General features: G+C 40.4%; 1 protein-coding gene across 2 annotated transcripts in view; it reads right to left on the bottom strand.

Annotated features, from left to right (window-relative positions):
• The window catches only part of myh10 (myosin, heavy chain 10, non-muscle), a 67,295-nt gene that overhangs the window by 26,921 nt on the left and 17,668 nt on the right, over positions 1–22,706 (bottom strand). Inside the window, exons 4-13 of one of the 2 annotated variants that reach the window (XM_018761841.2) lie at positions 14,734–14,761; positions 11,722–11,824; positions 10,375–10,404; positions 5,340–5,432; positions 4,158–4,221; positions 3,856–3,954; positions 3,447–3,590; positions 3,009–3,104; positions 2,047–2,165; positions 86–238 (exon numbers count right to left, since the gene is read on the bottom strand). In XM_018761841.2, coding sequence (XP_018617357.2) covers positions 86–238; positions 2,047–2,165; positions 3,009–3,104; positions 3,447–3,590; positions 3,856–3,954; positions 4,158–4,221; positions 5,340–5,432; positions 10,375–10,404; positions 11,722–11,824; positions 14,734–14,761 — 929 coding nt within the window. The remainder of the gene's footprint in view (positions 1–85; positions 239–2,046; positions 2,166–3,008; positions 3,105–3,446; positions 3,591–3,855; positions 3,955–4,157; positions 4,222–5,339; positions 5,433–10,374; positions 10,405–11,721; positions 11,825–14,733; positions 14,762–22,706) is intronic. The other variant, XM_018761843.2, reaches the window with a different exon arrangement.

Here is a 22,706-nt window from a genome sequence, read left to right as displayed (position 1 = left end):
TACACGGGATGCTTCCTTTAAGACTTCCACTAGGTTTTTTCCCCTTGATGTGGTAGGCACTAAAGTATTCAGAAAGCATCTATACCTGGAAGATCTCAAAGCCAGCAATGTCCAGGATACCGATGAAAGAGGCCCCCTGACGTTTGGTCCTGTCGAGAGCTTTGTTGATGCGGTGGACAAGCCAGCGGAATAGCCTTTCATATGTGGCCTTAGCGAGGGCTTCAACTGCAAAGTCCGCCTGGGAAAACATGAGGGAAAATCTGGCTGATCTTGAAGGATGCTGCTTGTCTTACCAAGTGCAACAGGTAAGGTATTACTGTGCCTACATTTTGTAATAGCTTAACATAACCACTGACTACAAACACACACACAAAAAAGTACCTGTGCACCAATTACTAGCAGCACTAACAAAATGACAATTTTATCTAAAATAATTCCAATAATGGTTGAATAAATACCAATCAGACTGAAATCTGAGCACAGACTCTACACTGAGGTGTAGAATGAACATGCAAGGCAGAGTAATGCACACAAGGTGTCAGGCATGCATTAATCAAAAGCCCCACCCTCCTCAGCTCCCTCTAGAAGGCCAGCTTCTTCATTCCTTCACAGTATGAAAAGACACTGAGTGTACAACTTTAGAGCCATGTCATCTGTAAATGATGCTGAACACTGTCAAAGTACTGACAGCAAAAAAAATTCAGAGGATGCAGACTTGGATCGGACACAGTTCTTAAAACTTATTGCTTCACCATTCACTGTCCTGCCAATCTATCTGAGAAAACTCTATATGAGTCAAATGTGGCACAGCTGCTTGGTCAAGGTCAGAGATTCCCAGTTTGGGCCAAAAATGTTCCTCGCACCAGGCTCTCAGAGACCTGTCCCATTTACAAGCATCACTGCAGACCTCATGACCAGTTTAAACCATCATTATATACTGTATTTTTATTAGTTTCATGTATGCCTGGGGAAATCAAAAATGTGAAGGCATTCATGTTTTGGTGGGTGGAGGGGGGCGGGTGGGCATCAGTGAGTACTGTATATCCCATTCACAGTGAATTTCAAAAAGATCTCATGATCCCTTACTACAAATGACACAAAGCAAAAACTGAAAGAAAGAAAGAAAAAAAAACTTTAATACGCCAAGAAGACATTTTATGCTATAGGTAAACAGACCTTCTGTATAAAAGCTTCATGTCATGTAGTTATTTGAACTACAAGGGGTGAAGCTATGTTCAAACTGTTGTCCAGCAAGACATCTTATGTTGAAAAAGTAAGTTAAGGTACCCTTTATGCAGACTGGTCATAGTTTTGACATTCATTGAAATATCAACATTTAATGAAACCAGCTCATTGTGCAGAAAGTTTCCCAGTTTTGTAACATTTCTATGTTGACTTCTGGATCTCAAAGAAAAAAGTTCCAATTTAATACCAGTGTTTTCACATGTTTATATCCCACGTTAGAATTAAAAAAAAAAAAAAAAAAAAAAAAAAAAATTTTCCCAAGGTCAAAATGAAGAGTCAAACTCCACTACCCATTTCAGTTAAGGTGAACTGCACTTTATTTAAAAATTTAAAACTCAAATGGCCAGCCTTCAGCTGATTAAAATAAGAGCAAGATGTTAAATGTGATTTTATTCTGTCAACTTTCATCTAAAATAAAATCCAACTTCAGCCCAATTATGAGAAAAATAATGAATGTGTTAAGGAAAAATATGAAATATGAGGTATACACCAGACAAAATGAGTGATTAATAAATTGGGGGTTGGGGTGCACACAGACAGTAAATGGTCCCCTATCTGGACTGGCTGCTTTGGGCATCTCCCTTCTCTCTATATGCCCAAAGCAACTTACTGAAGTCCATTGTTCCATTACAATTTAGAGGTGGAATCAAACACACACCCTATGATGAAAACCTTTCATAACTCAGTTCCACAACAGAAGTAGTGATGACTTAGAGGGGACAAAAAGGTAAAGGCATATGGACAGGAGAAGAGGGACAGTCACTCTGCTACAGAAAGGCCTGCAGCTTTTGATGTGCATACCTGCTCTTTGGTCTGTGCTTTCTGGACATAGTCTCTGCCAACCTTAATTCTTGGGGACAGTATAGCACGTGTGAACTCCATCACATTCATTCCCAACAGATGGCACAGTTTTTGCGCAGCTGCATGGACAGGGGAAGGTGGAAGAGAACAAAAGGTGGGATGGAAAAGAAAGAAAGCAGTAAAATAGCCACTTCACCACAATCTCTTTGATAAAAGAGCAATAAGTTAAGAACCATTTCCCCACTACAGACTGGTAGAGCAGGACTATTTGAAAGCCAGCTATAATAAGCTCTATGACATTTCCAGACCATCAGCAAATCAATATCAGATCTCCAGAAACACTTCAGGCCATCTGAATAGTTTAACCTTATAGACAACTTCTCCAAAGAATAAAATGTACAAAAACTATTAAACAGCTTAACATCGATGGAAAAGAACACAAATATAAAAAATTGCAAGGGTACATAATATCCATTTCTCTCATTTCATAACTTGTTTGGTATGAATAATCTATGAAGAGAGCTTCTTGTACCCTGGGGTAAAGATTTTATTTTTATGGAAGAAAATGTATATTATTTAACAAAAGAAGTTCAAGCCTCTGCCATGAAGTCATTACTCACTAGAACAGATAAGGGGGGGGGGGGGGGGGGGGGGTCGTTTATGTGGGCCAGACTTCAGCAATAGGCTTTGTTCAAACATCTAACCTCAACCTCTTTCATTACAGAGTATTCCCCCACTTCCTTGCAGTACAAGCAAAGTAGTCTTATGGCCAGGATGGCCAAGTAAAGAATTATAACCTTTAACAATGACACTCCAAGGAGGATAGCAAGGGGAGAGCTCCTATAAGCCCCATTAAACCATGCCCCATCAAGGAACATTATGTAATCAATCTCTGAGAGTTCCCCTCCCCAGTGTGAGAATTAAACTTCTGTTCTCAATGGACTATTGGCACAGCTGAGTACCTGTATTCTCGGGCATGGAGGCCTGGTCTGTGTTCCTCTCCTTCTTGAAAACAATATTGCCAAACTGCAGCACTGCCGACACTACCTTGAGCATTGCTGCAAAGTGACAAAAAAAAAAAAAAAAAAAAAAGGTCTTTAGAAGTCTATCATGCAGAAGTTATGTTAGAAGGGGAATTTGAGGAAGAATTTAGACTTAAAATACTTTTCATAATTTTACACAAGTACTAGGGAAATTCAATGCATTTTGCAGCCACCTGCTGGGTGGAAATTTGGTCAGCAGCGCTGGATAGGTGGAACAGTTTTTGCTGGAGGAGTCAACTGTGCGAGACACCACCTTCTAGTAAGTTTGTATGCAGTAGGATCTGCTATACAATTTTCAGTACTGCAGATGCTAACAATCCAGTGTATATGAGAAAGGAAAAAAAAAAAAACCCTCACACAAGATTTCATCATGTGAGAAGCTCATGATGTGCATGGCCTCCATTGTCTCCTGGAAGTTGTCCTTGTCCTGCTGTCCAGGAATGGGAATGTTGCCATTGGACAGAAAGCGGTAGTTGTTAAATCCTTCTAGGAGCAGATCAGCTGTGCATAGGAAGAAAAGCAAATCATTAAATTGTTGGTCAAACAATTATTACAAATATTACTTAAAATCTTGAAAGCATTAGTACAACAGAATGTTTGGTAGCTGCCCATGGGCAGACAAACTGTACTCACAAACCCATGAAACTGGCTGTAAAGCAACAGCTAAAAATAACTGAAGCAATAGCCATTAACACCATTTTCACCCAGATGAAGGATGACAGTGTGAAAAATGAAAGGCAACGGTACAAACCCAGACAACACTTACACCGCAAGTGTTCCCCAGCCCCGGCTAGCAGCTGGTAGAAGATGTGGAACGTGCGCTCATCCTTTGCCTGTCGAATGGCTCTTGACTTTTCCAGGAGGTCTGATCAGACAAGAGGTTAAGGACTGGCAGAATTCTAGGAGAAAAGCTTAACAAAGACAGACATTTGTGGCTACAGAAGAAAAAGCAACTTTGATACTACAGAAACATTTCAATGTAGCTTTAACCTGGCAAAACATAAAATCAAAAAGATGACTGAGTCCCACAAGCACCTAAGATCCCCAAAACCCTCTAACCAAGGATACAGGTTTCGATGTTGGCTCCAACAATGTAACCGGTGACATCAAAGTTGATCCGGATGAACTTCCCCTAAGGGAGAGGCACATGGTGAGACATGAAGCAGGTGGCTCTGATCCATCAGCCCTGCTCCCATTAGAAGTTTGGGGTGGTGGTGGTTGTGAGCACTCCCTTAGGGTACAGCAGGCACAACAGAGAGGTGGAAGAACTCCGCAATTCTGATTCTAATATAGGCCGAATTCCAGACCCCAAGCATAGTGTACATTTACATTTGTTCATTGCAACCAGTCAAATGATCAGCAGACTTCTAGATAGAATAAATCCTCCAATACCTTTGCAAGGAAGAATTTATCCATGGTTAAATAGACAAGTATTCCAAGCATGAGAGCTCTTCTGTCTACAAGGACAGGTTTCATGCAACAGAAAAGAGCATTTACTAACAGGCTGGAAAGACCATGATTTTTTTTTTTTTTTTTTTTTAAATTAAAAAGAGGTGCTGCTCTGGTTAGGTGTTGGGCGCATGTTCTTACATACGGCATCACCTACAGCCCAGCTGAGTTGCATGTCAAACCAGTGACAATTCAGACCTCAACATTCAGGTTTAGTTAAGTGCTTGCTAAAATGTCACCAAATGGCACCTCTCTCTTATGGTCAGGTCAGACTTAAGGAACTTTCTCTGGGATCAGCTGGACCACTATGTGGACATTCATCACACCCAAAACCATGTCAGTGTCCGCAATACAATGGAATCATGAACATACCAAGCACCTGCAAGTGATTCTCAGACACTGCTGTAATGCTTCAAAATTATCCAGAGGAAGGTCATGCTAATCTAATTTTATTTTTACTTGTTTGGCATTTCACAGTCCTCAAAGAAATCACTGTCATTCCTGATGACTTCAGCAAATGCCAGTAGCTTTCAGATCTTACTACCATCAAAGCTTATTAGATGTATACCACAGAGATCCTATTGAACATACTAAGATATCAGCATTAAGTTTACGCGAACACAGTGAATTTTCCAAGTTAAAAAAAAAAAAAAAAAAAAAAAAAAAAAACTGCAATTAGTCATCCCCTGAGACACAAAGGTTCAACCTGCAAAAACATTGCCTTCATAAGGCACAGGAAGAATAAATATATACCTGACAAATGTGTGAACTTTTAAAAAAGCTCAGCACACGTTAACTTACGAATCGCGAAGAGTTGTCATTTTTCACTGTTTTGGCATTGCCAAAGGATTCCAGAATTGGGTTCGCTTGCAGAAGCTGGCGTTCCAGCTCACCCTGGAAGAGGAACACATGTTAAAGAAGTGAAGTAAATGTGAGAGCACTGACACACCTAACCAGAATGGACAAACCCACAACTGAGGGAGAAGGGAGAGAGGGGGGGGAAAAAAAAAAAAAAAAAAAAAAAAAAACACTAATGGCAAAAAAGACCAAGTCATCTGATCTATGAATTCAATCACATTTGCTGAAATTGTGTAGGGTTCCTTTTTCTAGAGGAAATAGGAAGTGGTCATGGAGTTCTCAAAGATGAGTATTAAAGTTCTGGACAGTGCCATAGGAACAGCGTTAAAATTCCAAGCCAGAGGACATCCAGGTTTCACACCAAGAAAACAGGCTTCTTAACTATGGTGTGTAACACATTCTTCATCCAAGTCAATAAGTTTAATTTTGCTAGAGAAGAGTGACATTTCCTTTTATCAACATTTTAACTTGGAATCCTTTCAGTGTGCAGCACACAGAAGGCACAAAAAAAAAAAAAATTTTTCTCCTTTGCACAAGGGAATGATTATGTCAACTACCAGAGATTTGTGACAAAGAAGGTTAGTCAAGGAATAAGTCTACTTTTCTTTCCAAATAAATCAACTACACCCCAGGAACACAGGCACATACTAAGAGGTTTCAAAGTTCAAAATACCATCTTTATCCACGGTCTGATACCTCAAGGTCAACTGCTTACATTGTGAATGTCACCCCATTTCCAAATACAATAACCCTCCCACTCAACCTCCTTTTTGGGCTGTGATTTGCCACTCCAAAGCATTTACAACCCCCCCCTTCACCAGCCCTTCTTATGCTCACAGTCCATGGGGCAACCCAGACCACCTGACATAAGTGCAAAGCAGCACACTCCAGCCAGATAGCCCCATCCTGCTGCTCTCCCCCTCTGACAGAGCACATGGTTCAACTCACTAAGGATTATTAGGGCTGAAGACTCTGCCATCTGGCCAGCAAGGCTGCATTTCTCTCTGTATGCTAAGCATGAATTCTATCCAAAAGAAGTTACTCTCAGGGCAACAACTCATTTAGAGGTACAGGGTTAGCAAAAATGCAACAGCTGCTCATCCTCTCCTGTTAAAGCAAAGTATTTAACAACCATTGCAGTGTTGGGTGGATGCTTTAATCATTACCTGTGATCTGATTTAGAAGCCCTATTTAATCTACAATGCCCAGGAGGGGATGGCACCCACTTGCACGTGGGCCCCCAGAAGCCCCCCCCCCCCCCAACTTTCAGTTGGAACTTTTCTGTTCCTTTCCACTGTGGCCAGTAGGCATACTATAACTTTATAAAAGCATTGATAATGTATTATGCTAGTTCTGTAGTTTTGTTTCCTTGTCTGATGTATTTGTTTCTTTGTGCTATTCCTGTGTTCAAGCACTCTGTCACTGCATAAGAACAACGCTCTATAAAAATAAATTGAATTAAAACAATACCAATTTGTAGAGTAAGACTTAAACAATCCATCTAAAATTTCAATCAAGTTTTGTTATTTTGGGGGGGGGAGAGAGAGAGAGAGATTATAAAACAGTGTCAATCCTTGCGGTGTTTTTTCCACCAGACAAAATCCAAGGTAGATGCATTCTTCCTGGACACATAAGTGGTTAGTTTCCCCACCGTGAAATGTAATAGATCCAAATCAATGACATTCCCTCCTGCCTGAAGTATTGCTCCCAGTCCTCCTACAGTTGCGGGGGCTGTGGTGGCGTTTCGGAAAACAGCCTATGACAGCAGATAGACATTGTGTACAACATTTTGAATGATCGATATAGATCCATGTTCAGCTTACTAGTCTACAGACAGGACACTGTCACAGATCGTCTGAGCCGAGTGGAATGCCTCATGTCTTGAAAGCAGACCTGAGAGTGGGGCCACATGTTTGGGGAGGTAAATCAGCCCACGCTGCCTGTCCAAGGGGAGTTATTTGCACATGTTTTCACACCACCCACTGAATAGTCTGATCAGGCCTGAACAGTCACCCATATCAGAGTCCAATTCTTCTTAAGGAAATCTCAATTCATAATGCCAGGTACATTCAACAAGACCCAAGACAGTTATGGACAAATCATTTCCTTTGACAACTACTACTGTAGGAAATAAGAGTAACAAAGTTACAGTAGCGATATCAGATTTCCACTCCGAGGAAACACTAAACCTAGGAAGCCAACAAACAATGATGCTTTAGTTATAGGGAAAAAGGGGGGGGGGGAGGCCATTATTTAAGTTTCTTACAAAAATGAAGGGTAAGACCTATGGAGACCAATCATGTACCCATCCCATCTGTATGCAAGGCCTGGCCACACAAACCACAGGTGGTTTGGGACCAACAAGCCTGGCAGCACACAAGAGCCAGGGTTCAAATCAGGTTCAAAAAAGCCAGAGGAGATTCCCTGGGCGTGCAATTACCAAGCTCAAAGTTCTATGACTTGCCTTGCCACTTCAGTAGTCTAACTGTGACAAAAAGGAGACACACATACATTCAGGCACCTCTTTGCCCTTCCTGTATCATCTCCAACACAACATGAATGGTGAAAGATGAGAAGTGCTAATACATTTCAACTGTGGTCCAAACAAGCATTCATATCAAAGTCCTGACACTTGGGAATTTGGTTGGATTTTTTAATTTCCAAGAACACCAAAAATATAAAAATTGGACCACATATAAATTTGGGTGCCACTTCTCATATCTTATGCATCCAGAGTCTGTTTGGAAACTGTCATAAACAATCTCATTTAACTTTGGTTAGAGGTGTGTGACTTGTTGCGGATTCCCCTCTCACTGGCAGTTTAGTAAGTCTGAAAAAGACTATATAAAGCAATACCATTAAGGCAAGGTGGGTAGGTCAGTCTGAAGTGGGTGATGCTGTAGTAAAGGGTCTCATGCTACAGAGATTTTACCCCCATCTTCTCTGATTAGCTATCTACAGCAAGCAACACAGCTTTTTCCATTTCTAAGGGATAAGTTATACAGTTAATGTCCTATTTCTCAAGGATACAAACTCAGTTCTCCTCCTCGGAGTTCCAGGATATACGCCCTATTCTTCAACTACTTTGCCCAAAGAAGGGGCTCTGGATTATAGAACATTTCAAATCCCCCCCAAAAAATGCACCTGGACAAAGAACCTATCCTCAGCCTACTGTCAGCACAGCAGCTACCTGGCAGTCATTTGAGCAGCAACAAAGGCTCTGCCCACATTCCTTTCCAGCGAGCTCATGGGGAAAGATTTTCAGGCTTGATCCTGGTGTCAAAGTGCACATAATGGAATATTCCAAATTAAATTTTTAAATACATATAACACTGTTAGTGAAAAAAAGAATTCCAATGAACACAACCAACAGCACAAAAATTAAATCGACTTGACCACCCTCAGGTGTTTATGGATGTGCTCAGCATAATCTGTCAAAGGTCCTCTCTCTCAGCCCAGAGGTGAACAGAGAGAGGCAAACATCTTCCCATTATTCATTGAATGTGGACTGACAGAAATGACTATATGCTACTCACAAGATACAGGTCCACTCAGTCTTTTCAGGGGTTACCAAAGAAACAGAGGGGTTAAAAGTTAACAGGCATTAAGAACGCACTAACATGCAGATATTTCCTTAAAAAAAAAATTAAAAAAAATTGGCACCTCGTTTTTTCCCCACTGCTGTCATTTCAAAGAGCAGAACAGAATAAAATCCCAGTGATGCTACCTGGTAGTGCAGTGCAATAAATTGTATACAAAGCCTTCTCTACTCAGATGTGAAACATTACACATCTGACTAAGCAATAATTTAGTTCAATGAAGGCAATAAGTAAAACATCAAAGTTGGGAAGTGGGTAATTGCTCATGTAATTCAAAAAATTTACACTAAAAGAAGACTATGATCTGGTGGTCCATCTAAAGAGGTAATGGAAATACAAGACTGAGAAACCTTTAACCTCTTCATTTCATCTTGGTGCCAAATGTCCTTAGTTCTCTACATTAGAACATTTCATTGTTACCACAGCTTGAACAGAGTCCACTTTTATTAAGGGACAACTGGTAGCGGAGTCATTAGAGCTGCTGCCTTTGAACTCAAAGGTTATAGGTTCAAATATCACCTTCAGCTGTAGTATCCCTGAGCAAGGTACTTACCTTAAACTGCTCCAGTGAAATTACCCAGTTGTATAAATGGGTAAATAATTGTAAAAAGTAGTTTAACACTAAGTCACTTAGGAGAAACACATCAGCTAAATAGATGTAAAATGTATTAACCTAACTAATCTTGCTTGGTCCCCCCCCCAAAAAAACCTGAGCATATTTACTTAGGTAATATTATTAAAACTGTAAAAGGGAAATTTCTAAATATTTGATATTCTCTGACCCTATATTCATGGCTAAATAGATTATACTGCTGAAATAAATTGAAGAAATCAGTTTAATTTAGAGGCTCTTAGTGAAAAAGTGGTAGTCATTACTGTGAGCAGCTATATGTTAACTTACAAAACATCTGGATTACATTCAAATACTTTGTTTTAAAGAGAACATAACTATAGTAAATTATAATCAGAAATGAAAAAATACGTACAAGAAGCTACAACGGACAAGGAGCAGACTTATAAATGAAAGCCTTATTGTTAAACTTTGATTCCCATCCCCAAAATCAAGAAACTAGGTCAATTAACAGTATTTACCTTACATCCAACACAAATGAGTCATTTATATGTTGGTTTTTAACCATATATAACAAATCATGCAGAAAGAGTATGAGTAACCCTCACCAGGAAAAGGAATAAAGTACATGTGAGAAAAGTTTCGTGAGGGTGCAGAAAGATCTAGGGCCTAAAAATGGATTTCTATAGAGCAGACACTAAAATACAAATATGCTGATTGATCCCTAGACCTTTGTAACAGGAAGAAGTTAGAAGTGCATGCACATGAACACAAACCCGGTGCAAATAAGAAAAGCAGTTGGACTTGCCTGGAGTTTCACTGGTTTAGGCGATTCAGGCTGTTTGTTGCAAACAAACAAACGCAGATGTTAGAAGTTAAGAGGTAAGGGGCTTCCAGCACAAGGCCATGCCCTGCAGGCCAGAGCAACATGCTCTAAACTCTGCCTCACTTCATGGAATTGGAAACCACAGTGGTACTTTAGGCTTGTGATGTTGATTGTTCCTACTGCAACTGTGAAAGATGAGTGAAAATGCTGCTACGGCTGTTTTACTGCTACGCTGGGGAAAAGACATGTTAACTGAAATCTGCAAAACACCTCAAAATGCACAGATACAGAAACCTTGTCTTGTCCTATTCAGTAAATGGTCTATAGGACCAAGTGTGCCAACCTACATTCTAATGCCTCTGCTCAGTCTTGTGTTCGAGTCCTGCGGCGGACTGGCATCCCATCTGGGGTGTTCCCTCCCCCTTCAGCCTTGTACCCTGCATTGCTAGGTTAGGCCCCGGATCGCCATGACCCTGCTCAGTACAGGTGGTTTCAGACAGTGTGTGTGTGGCTCAGTCCTGCAGATGTTACAGGGATGTCCCCATGACTATATATGTAATTGTATAAACTTCTTTCCTCCTTCTCTACAATGTGCAGTGTCCAAGCCTGTGACTCCCTGTCCAAAAAGACAAAGCCGTTTTACCTCATAATAAACAACCACCGGAATGTTTCATCTTCCTACTGGTTGTGTGGAGCTTTAACAGATCAGGACTTACTTTATGCCCTAATGCCCTCAGGCAAAAGTACACCCTGCACACAACCTAGATGAAAAATTTCACAGTACATTCAGTAACAAAGCCAAAAATACTGAAAATAAAAACCTGACCAAAACAGCAATACCATGAATTTGTCATTAAACATTTTAAAAAAAAAAAAAAATCCTTGCTGTGCTCCATCAAGAAAATTACATGCAAGTCCTCTGGTATCAATCATGTGACTTAACAAGGAAATCATGCATGGAAGAAGAAAAGCATGTGTTTACACTGCAGAATACAGTCTGACCTACTGGATAAACCAATTCCATGAAATGCTGCAACATTTCCATTACCCCCCACCATTCACATAAACATTCACATAAAGAGAACCTACACATTTGATTGTCAAGGTCCTTTAGGGTTAGGCTGTACCCCTCTATGCATGGGGCTTTGGGAAGACTGAGATGCAGTATGGTCAGAACAGCCAGACAGTCCAGAACTGCTCCATCCCTGCTCCTCCACGAGCTTTTACTGGCCACATAACTGCTCATTATGATGCCACTACACACATTAGTGGGCCAGTATCAACAGAGACAGAGGTGGGAGGCTGAGGAATGGGGAAGGTAAGACTCACAGGAATGTTGTGATCCTTCCGTCCTTTGTGCGAAGATGCTACATGAGCCAGGTACTGGATAACTTTCTTGGTGTTCTCTGTCTTTCCAGCACCAGATTCTCCTCTGGGTGGGAAGGGATAAGAAGCAGAATGTGGATGACAGGCAGTTACAGTAACAGAGAAACAATCTGAAGCAGGCCTTTCCATGTTTACTTAGCTTAGAATTTCTTGGGATTCAAAACTGGTTTAGCTAGTTAGCTGCCTGAATTAAATAGATAGGATAATTAGATTTTTTTTTTAGAATTGAGAGAAATACTTTGAGGACAGGTGGCTATGAGAGCTGTGAAAGAAAACCTCTGGTCTGAAATAACAGCAAGAAAAGCTAAAACTAGTGGGAGGCTAAGTTCAGAAGGGGTCCCAAGGCCTTTTTGTAGCCCTGCTGTTTGTTTTCCTGTTGCTTTTCGCCTTCTAAGGCCTGTGGTCTTGGGCAGGGCCCTGGGCTGCACAGAGCTCTGTGCTCCAACCGCAGTTAATGACAGCGTCCGGACAGGGCACGGCAGCTCCGCCAGCATTTTTGCAAGCCACGCGGCTCCCTTCTCAGGGACCCTTCCAGAAAATTCAAACGTTAAACACAGAATGCATTCCGGTGGCTTTATGTTAAGCAGCAATTAACAATGCATGCCGAAAGCTGGCTTAATTTTGTTTTAAAACCCTAGACTACGCCTCAATGAACTGCCCACCATTACAACAGCTTTAGACTTTAAAAGTGTTGGACAATAACTCCATGTTTGCTGTGGTGCAAGGCAAAGGAGACAGATCCTCAGCACTGTAAATGTTGAACTTTGTGATGAAGTTGTGTGAAAATTTCACTGTCAAGTAGGTCGCAGCAGGTCTGCCATTGCCTTGAGAAGAAACGGGTGAGTGCTAGATTCCTCAGCTCCTCTGTTCTAATGGGAACAGACCATCAGGGTGTGGGTTGCACTTTCGTAGATCAACACTAGAGTCTGACAGCCTCCCCAGCTGTATGCTTTCAGACCATGTAGAGCCCCTGAAAATCCAGCCCTATAAGAACAGAGTATATAGTGTAGGCCAAGAGGATCTGGGGAAACGGCCCAAAAAGTCTTGAATGCTGATATTACATACATTGCAGCGGAATTAATGAGTCTGCCTCCGAGGAACATTTAAATGTCTGTGTCCAAAATGCCATAACTCTGCCTTATGCAACAAACATCTGAAGCTAGGAGGCCTGCATGTACAGCGATGTGATGGTGAGCTTCAGAAATGACAGGAGGAACACGCTCCATTCACACACACCCCCCCAAAAGCAGTAGACATACCAGTGGCCATGCTGAGCTCACACATCCATCATTCTGTCAACCGGCCTGTCAATCTACCATCTAAACAAAGATGTTTCTCACCTTTGTGAGATTCTCAGTGCTAGCAAAGGGTTTGAAAGTCTCACAACCATCCAGTTCTCATTACATTTAAATATGCTGGCATAGGCACTGAGAGCCTCCAAAAAAGGTCAAGCAAATCATGTTCATTTACTCGTTTGTTTTCAGGCCATACCAGGAAAGTACTTTACAACTAGTGAAATTTAGTGTTATGCAACTCTGTATCAAGTTCTGCTCATCTGACACAAACAGGCCGCATGAATCATACTAACCAAACAGCAACTGACATATCTTGCATGAGGAACCCTCATGTCCCTGCATGGAAAAGCACCACATTAAGTATGGTTTCTGAAACCCTTCAAACATTTCCAAAAGGTTTTCAGAACGTGGAACCATCAAAGCATCTCAAGCTAAGATGAGTTCTGAGAAGGTTGAACACTGGGGCATCAGGTTCATTAGGCAAATGTAAAGATTGGCTTCTGCAGAATCTTGGAAATCCCTTTAAGAACTTATAATAGACCGACACTAGATAAAAACAAATGCATAGGAAGGTGACATTTATATTAAAAAATGTCAATGAATGAATTCATGAATATCACATTACTTTATTTAGTAGATGCCTCTCTCCAAAGCGACTTCCACTTGACACTGTAGAGTTATCAGCCCACGCCTTATTCACCCAAGGTGACTTACACTACTATATACACGATACTTACAATAAGTTACTCATACATACATCAGTGAAACACACACTATGACTGACTTAGTCACCAATCCACCTGAATAGATATCTTTGGACAGAGGGAGAACATGCATACTCCATACAGACCGAGCAGGGATTGAACTGATGGCCTCTCGCACCACCCAAGTGCTTTGAGACAACAGCACTACTCACTGTGCAACCATGCCACCTATATGTATAACCTAGTGAAAATAGTATCACTTTCCACAGCTGACATGAAAAGCAGTCATGATTAATGTTGAGATTTAAGGTCTTTAACTGGATGGCTTAACCAAAATCTAAGTGGGCACAAAATAAACATTTACAACCTTAGACGAGAACAGACACACAGACAAAGGTGGAAGAGTAGTTCAGAACAGAATAGGGGTGGTGGTGGACTTGTAGGTTATAGATGTTAAAATCTGCAATTATTGTGGACAAACACTGAAATATATTTCATTCAGTTCCAAGGCAAAGCACTCTGGTTTAATGTGGGGAAAAATGGGTGAGCACAGACAGAAGCCTGGGAGAGTTCAAGGCATATATGAAAATGATCATAATACCTTCACATCAAATAAATCAGTTTAACTTATAAAAAAAGATGAGAAATAATGTTAAGTTCCTCACTCAGGGGTACAACAGGGAGAACTACTTGTGGGATATGAACCAATAACCTTCACTTTACAACTATCATTGATTACTATGCTGCAAGCTGCTCAAGTCTTCATTATGTTACCAAGTCACACTCTCATAACCACAAATTCTCAGAATTAGCACTTTATCAATCTGCTTAGATTACTATAATAAAATCTGACAGCAAACAACTGATACTGTGTCAACACATAGATCAGCAATCTTATCTTCGGGTTAGTAGATGCCAGAAGTTGGTTAAACAGAAATAGGTCAGAAATTACTCACGTGCAAAGAATGGACTGGTCCTCTCGATCTGGGGGTGGGGAGAGGGGAAAAAAAAAAAAAAAAAAAAAAGCCGTCAGCTGCTTGTCCACCTTTCCATCTATAAAGATCCCTCCTGCCCTATCCCAGGTCAGTTCCTTCAGTACAACTGTGTAGCTGTCACATTTTTAAGCCAACCACATGACATTTCTTACTCTCTGTACAGAAAGGTCATCAGTAACAGTACAGTAATGGCAGTGATACTCCAGTCGATCAGGAAACCTGAGGGTAATTCACAACACATTAAAAGGTCATTCATTTATACTGGGTTAAGGTTGGTTGTCAAGTTCTTTCAAAGTCTATCAGCACAAACAAAACTGTTCGCTGTTCATAGAAACAACACAATGTGGCACAATTTAAAAGTGAAATTTCAAGGCAGGCCCTGGGGACAGCCTTGATATCATGTCTTTTTTGCATATTGGTTAGAACTGGGGGAGGTAGACTCAGCACAGAGCTTACAGAGGTCCTGACTGATCAAGTGGAAAACACAACAGCTGTAAGGTGGGGGTGACTGTAGTCTCAGTTCTCAAGGCTCACACTTCCTCTGCTCTCAAAAGCACTGTCCAGATATCTTTAAGAGGCCAAATTTTCATCCATGTCTGGTGGCTTACCATAGAGGCCAATTCTGTCTTTGTACCACAGGCGAATGTTCCACTTTGTCATTAACATCTCCATTCAGCTTCACAGAAGCGTAACCTTGCTCACAGCATTCGCTATATTTTGTTGGCAAATTATTGCAAAGTGTCTTACAACTGTGACCTCATTTTTAATAAACATGCACCAAAGCACTTTCTATACCTTTTCTAGACTGCAGCAGTTCCTTGCCATTGATTCCAATATCAAGTTCCTACACTTACCCATCATGTTAAGGTACAATCTACGTAACTATAAGGCAACTGGCCCTGAACCCGGAACAAATTCAAATTAAGGCATATGAACAATCTCAGCATCTTAATAGCATTCTGATTTCAGAAAAGGAAGGTATGAATTACATGAAACTGGAGCCATTTCCCCCCCCAGAGAATGAGCCCATGCAAGGCAGACTGAGTCTCTAAGTGAAGCAGAGGCACTGAGCTTTAAAATGATCCTCTGCCTCACTGCACTAAACCAAAAGTATTACTGTCTTCACTCCCCTGGCAAACAATCTGATATCAACTTCAGTTCACAGACAACATATTCATATGAACTCATCCATCATTTACCTTTCAGTGCCACAAAGTGGTCAAAAATAAAAACACACAACATATTCTCTGCGAGGATATCTGACATAAGTGCTGCGCTCCACAGCACTTAGGCTAACATGGTCATTTAAATGGCTCCATGAACCAGAAGCCTCATGATCAGGCAGTATTTGCCTGAACTGATGGTAGACTTGGGCTTAGACCTGAGAGAGGTGCGAAGCAAAATACTACATCAAAAGGCTAAAGGTTCTTCAAGTACCAGGAATTAGCATTTTTACATCTACTACGTTTATGGCAAATACATGTTCATTTTCTGAATACATTCAAAAACGGCTTTATTTCAAAATCACTATACCACCAGCAACACAACTGAATAACAAAGTTGGACCAGTTTAAAAAACTGGTTGCCCAGTTGCAACAGCAGGATTCAATGTCCAACACTTTCTTCAAGGAGATATGAAAAATCTGAACTGTGGCAGATTAGGTAGAATTTTAATGATTTTCAGCAGTCTTAAATTCAGTGATACTTAAAATATCCTGGTTTAACTAAACATAAAAAAGAGTTGACAGGAGAAGAAGAAGGGAAAAAAAAAAAAAAAAAAAAAAAAAAAGTCAAACCAATTTGGGAGTGAACCATTCACCTTTCAGAAATGCAAAAGCATATCCACCCTATAAACTACCTCTATATCCTGTGTGGTTGCACAAAACAGCAGAATTTCATTTGATCAGCAAAAGAAACTGATGTTCTGTTATATTTGTATTTTTGTTTAATTTTAGCACATAAATCAGAAGTGCTAAGCAGCACTAGAAGTATGTAATACCTTATTTAAACTTTGTTAAATTACAAGTGTCCAAAGAACCTATAGCAGTTTCCACTTTAAATGTAAAATGTTTCATATTTAAAAGAACATATCCCAGAAGAGTGGCAATCACGCTTTCCAGAAAGCAGTCTGGAATTTGGTTAACAAGGTAGAACTACTGAGATTTAACAAGGAAAAGTGAAATACTTAGACGGGCATCTCCTGACAGTGCAGATGGTGGCTTTGTCTGTGGTACAAGTCTTCACTTCTGCATCTGTAAAGAGGTTGTTGCCACTCTCAGAAGAGAATAAAAAAGGTGGACAAAATATGCCCATCCTGTTGTGCTTTGGGTTCTATGTGCTAGCATTACTGTAAATCATTACCCAGCAAGTTGGGTCTGTTGATAGAGCGACGTGTGCTGTTTTGTTAGTAATTAACAGGGATGTTTTTCCCACTCTTGTGCTTTCAAGTTGTATTTGCCAAACACAAGGATTTCCCTTGCCTTCTACAGAGTAACATTAACTGATTGTAGACCTAAAGCAGTTCTGGAAATGGCTGCAGAGCTGAATTATAATTTGGGAAAATAAATAGAACTCTGGCTCATACAAGAGATCAAATGCAATAAACCTTGAGACTCCACACAATAAGTCGGGGTTAACAACATTAAAGAAAAAAGAAAAGCCATTGGAAAAGTGAAACCCACGAGCCCTAATTCTTACTGTAATTTCCACCTTTTAAAATGTCTTCAATAATTATGCCAAAGAATAGAAGCTTCCTAGGTCCATCACTGACACACAACCACAGCCAAAAGAACTAAACCTGATGTATAGATTACTGACAGGACCAGGGCCTTGCACACTGAACTATCCAATGTTTCCAAAGGCCAAAAAGCAAGTCAGCCAACAAGATGTGTAGGGTACACAAGTTAGTGTTGTAATAAGATAAATAGGTTTCGAGAAGCCTTCTGGCAACTACGTTAGGCAGTGGATGTCAATGTAAAAAAAAACGCTCTGAACAATTTCATGATAATTTCCCGAAAAACTGAGAAACCAGCAGAAGCTATTCATCTGACAATTCTGCAAACAATTAAGCAAGCAAAATTTTGTGCTAAATGACAAGTTTTATTAAAATCACATAAGTCGTGCAAGGAACAAAAATAACCTGTCATCAACATGCAATATACATTCATGATCACATACTCTGTATCATCAGCTAGACTGCACAGACTGTTAAAGGCCAAGAATGTGACAGGTCCTTTTTTAAATATAGCTGTCATGGTCCAAACAGAGGAGATTCACATTGTTGGATCTTATCTGTAGCCAGCTGTAACATTCTAGAACACTCTGCAGAACTGAGCAGCCAAGATAATGGAAATCCTTCCATGCATCAATCCTTCATATCAGCACCCAGTATGAGTGGAATGTACTGGCATGTCATCAGGAAAGGTAGCATGACATAGCACAGCAGTCAAACACATGACAGGTCTTAAAAGAATGCCCCATATATCAACTTGCAGTACCATGGAAGCCACTGTTGGTCATCTTGAATCATTTCTCACTTCCTGTTCCTGTCTGAGGGAAGCTACCCATTTGTCAAGTTCAGTCATGAGACCAGAACATAAATTCCTGCCAGTTATTGGGGGGTTGAGTATAAATGGGTGCATGAATTGCTGGTGGGGGTGAGGTCTACCTCCACAGCAACATCAAATACAATAAAGATGCCTTTCTAAAAGCCAAATAAACTTGTACATGTAAACAGAACAGCAAAGAATGAATTTAATTTGGCCACCAGCTATACTATTAGTGGATCTTCCAGTATAGTTTGGTGGAAACACTACTTCAACACAAAATGTATATTACAACACAGATACAGGTTCCACTCTGAGCCCACTGTAAACCAATTGTGTTGCTGTGTGCCATGTCCATGACATCCCATTAGGACTGCTCAGCATGGCATGCAAAGACATGTTTTGTTTTCATTCGGACAGTTCCTACTTTGGGATCAGCCCAGATAGTTTCCAACACTAATAACCTAAACTTCATCTTACCAAAAAAATACATACATTTAATCCTAAATCCATTTCTGAGAATGGGGGTAGATAATGAACAGGCAGAAAGGAGCAGATTTCTCATTTTTACTTATGGAGAAAATTATAGCTACTCCCCAGTCCATCCTGAAAACCCCCAACTAAGTAACAAATCTCTCTTAAAATGAGATAAAACTTCAAACGATAAATGAAAATAATCATAGTACACTGTACGATATGCAACTTGCCCAGATCGTGCAGTCGGCAGTGTTAGACAGGCTGCTTAGGGAACGGACGAGTTGGAACAAAAGCTTTATTGCGCCTCTGCATTGTTAGACAGCAGCACTCTCAGCGCACACATACGCCCAGTCAAAAGCTCTCAAACAGTACAAGTCATTAATCCCCCATAACTCCCCACAATGGTTGCCCAACAATTACATCCACAGTAGCAGTGCTGCATTATGGGAGACCTACTGCTCCCATCACCACCACAGGTTTTGGTGCATTTTTTTTTTTTTTTGCCAGATTCAGTAAGAAAATTGAAGAAACCATGTTACAGGCTAATTTTTTCAGAGACACTTCAATAAAAAAAAAAAGTGTTATAGCTGGAGGAACTGAGGCAGATACCTCTTAATACCTTTCCTTGCTAACACTGCAGAAGTGCTGATACCAGGAAGGTGCATAACAAGGTACACCTGTATATGTGTGTAGACTGTCGCCCACCACTCCTGAGCAGAGTTATCTACTTTGATACATGGAAAATTCATGTGCCCTGGCTTTAGAGAGGCCTGAAACATAGAGCTGGGGGTTGGGGATCCACTTGCTTTGTTCAAGAGCTCAGGAAAGTGTGAGATTCTTTCCAGACTGATATTACCAGCCCACAGTGAATGAACAAAGTAGTGCTAACAGTCAAAGTAAACAAAAAAGAAGGGGTTCAGACTGCCATCCAGCTGACTATCTACACAAGTTAAGCAACTGATTGTCTGTGCTTGGCTTTTTGTGGTGGAAGGAAGGGTGGGCAGAAGCCTTTGTCCTCTTTTTGGTAAAGGGAAAACCAGGGTGTTAAATACTGCTGACAGTGCTCATATCCAGAGGTTTGGAGAAGGGGATTGTAACATCTGGACATCTCATTAGCTTCACTCACCCTCCCACCTTGGCAAAGGTGAGCACTTCTATGAACCACTCAGGCATACTCACTAGCTGACTTTACTTCCTACACACAGTTTCATTCCTCAACACCCATCTTGTCTCTCAGTTTGACAGAAGAAAGGGGACAGAATGTAAGTCTGTACACTCCCTCGGTCACCTCTCCTGTCAATTATAGTCTGTGAATGCCAAATTGCTGATTCATCACTTCTAAGAAAGCACTTTGAACCAATCAGAACATTCCCAGAATGCAATGCCAGGTTATCTACTTGTGGTTTTGTTGCAAGAGTAACTATACACCCCTCATATGACTTCATTATCAGCGATGAACCCAGAAACTATTCTGAGGAGCTGGTGTTTATGGCTTTTAAAAATTAAATACAAGCAGTCTGAGTTACAAACGTCCAACTTACGTACAACCCATACTGATGAACCTTACTAACCAGAAGGTGATTTTTTTGTGTCACCCTTAAGTAACAATCAAATGAAAAATTCATAATTAAGCCTATTAAATTCAAAATTCTACTGTTACTGTACATACAATGGTTCCCTTTTAAAAATACTGTACTTTATATTGTCATTACGTTGCATTATTATGTTTTAGTGTATCCGAAGTGCTTCTCTTGTTTTTTTTATGTATAGAAAGGTACATGATATAAGACAAATATTTGACAAACTGACATCAGATACCCACCATACTTAACTGTTCTGACTTACGTCAAAATCCGACAAAGACACTGAGGACACGGAACTCATTCGTAATTCGGGGACTGCCTGTATGTGAAAACATCACAGAGAGAATAGGAGAACGAGATGCAGCCTTTAAAAATTTAAATGGGCAAATGTAACACAAACAAACCTATTTTGAATAAAGCTAGAGGATGTTTGGTCCAGAATTCTTAGGTATCCCACTGCCTATAGTAATAACCACACAAAGGTAGGTTTTAAAAAATAAAAAAAAAAAATTAAAAAAGTTTTGGAAGTAACGGGGTGGTTCAGTGAAAATACTGTGTATGTGGGTACTGGAGCAGATAACAGGCCAGAGTGTGCTGCACTGTCTTTTCTGGGATCAAAGGTCCCAGAAACAAAAACATACTCAAGAGGCATGAACATAGTTCCATTGCAAAGCTTAAATGTCAAGACAATTGACTGAACATGATTGGGGCATCCCTCAGAGCATCCCTATTTTGGGAGACTAAAACAATAACCACTAAACATGGTGCATCTCTGAGGGGCCGCAAGAGATGTTCGCTGTGCATATAAACAGTGAGCCCATTGTCAGGGGGAGGAGGGGGTGCAAGCAGGCTACTGAAAGCTAACTGCTCCTTCAGAGGGCAAAGGTTTCTTTTCAAGGCCCTAAAGTTGTATCATTAAGAAAATACTGAAGTATGGATGCGAGGGATACGGAACTCAGAAAACCAGTTTTATATAACTGGTTTTCTGAGATAGCTTAGAAAGCACCAGTTACATTTAAAAACTTTGTTCCACTGGCTGTGTGGAAGAAGAGAGCCAAACAAATTCACCAATTGTCAAGGGAAGGGAGAAAAGAAAAAAAAAAAAAAAAAGAGGCCAAGTCCAAAAGGATCTACATTGTCCTTAGACATTGATAATGAATTTTATACATCGCAAATACTTTGACTTATCCTAGCAGTTGTGTTCTATAGCAGATGAAGAGTGGTTCCATCATCTTTTGTAATGACCAGAATTAAACTAATCTTTATCTCTGCTCAGTAGTATAAACTACCTTGTGCCATGGTCAATACCCAAGTCTAAACACTACACTTTTTGTACTGGGTATACTGACGTGACCACCTAATATACTGTACATACTGCCTGTATCTGTTAGCCCAAATACCTCTAGAATGTTCTGAGACACTAGGTTTTGGTTGACCAACTGAGCTGATAACCTGATTCATTACATGCACTCACTATACCCATATGCTACTAACCTGTGCATGAGGTTGAATGAAGCTATCCAATAACTGCACATGTAATTAAATGTAAAAGGTTCCCCATCTGACTAATATCCTTCAGAATTCATGCTCGATGTGAATCCACTGTCTAGACACACATTTACATTTATTCATTTAGTAAACTTCTTCGAAGTGTATTTTTCTTTGAGATATACATCAATGAGTTATATCAGCAGAAGGATTTGGATGCAGACATGATTCTGGAGCACAGCCAATTTGTCACATTCCACCACACACACACACACACACACACACACACACACACACACCTGCATAAAGATTTACCCATTATTCAACTATTTCTATTCAAAAAATGAAACATTTACATGTTTACTACGCACCCATCCATACTGACAGGATAAGTTGTGGTGATTTCATTTGGACACAGAGGTTTCCTATTATGCAATACAAGGGGAGATCAGCAGCCTAAGATATGTTTTACCCCAAGTGGAATCTCTCCCCAAATGACCAAAATGTGGATTCAGCCAGGTTATAGTACAAGGTCCACATTCCTTAGATAGGCTGTTACACAAAGTACAGGCAGCCCCTGGGTTACGAACGTCCAACTTCCGTAAAACCCATAGCTATGATATGGGTTTTATGTAAGTCTACTATAGTAAAGCCTACTATATCAAAAGTTTGAGTTACTGCACATACAATGACGTGTAATAAAAGACAGGTGCTACTTTACAACGCACATCAAAACTTTGTACGCCTACAGCGATTCGTTGGCACGTGAGCCCGAGGTAGGACAAAGACTTCCTTCTTTTCAGTCGGATGGTCATGCCGACAACCTTGCCCCAAATGTCCG

The sequence above is a fragment of the Scleropages formosus genome, chromosome 20 (genome assembly GCF_900964775.1).
Source record: "Scleropages formosus chromosome 20, fSclFor1.1, whole genome shotgun sequence".
Classification (NCBI taxonomy): domain Eukaryota; kingdom Metazoa; phylum Chordata; class Actinopteri; order Osteoglossiformes; family Osteoglossidae; genus Scleropages; species Scleropages formosus.
Note: the sequence above shows the minus strand (reverse complement) of the source record. Positions and strands in the feature narration are given on the sequence as shown.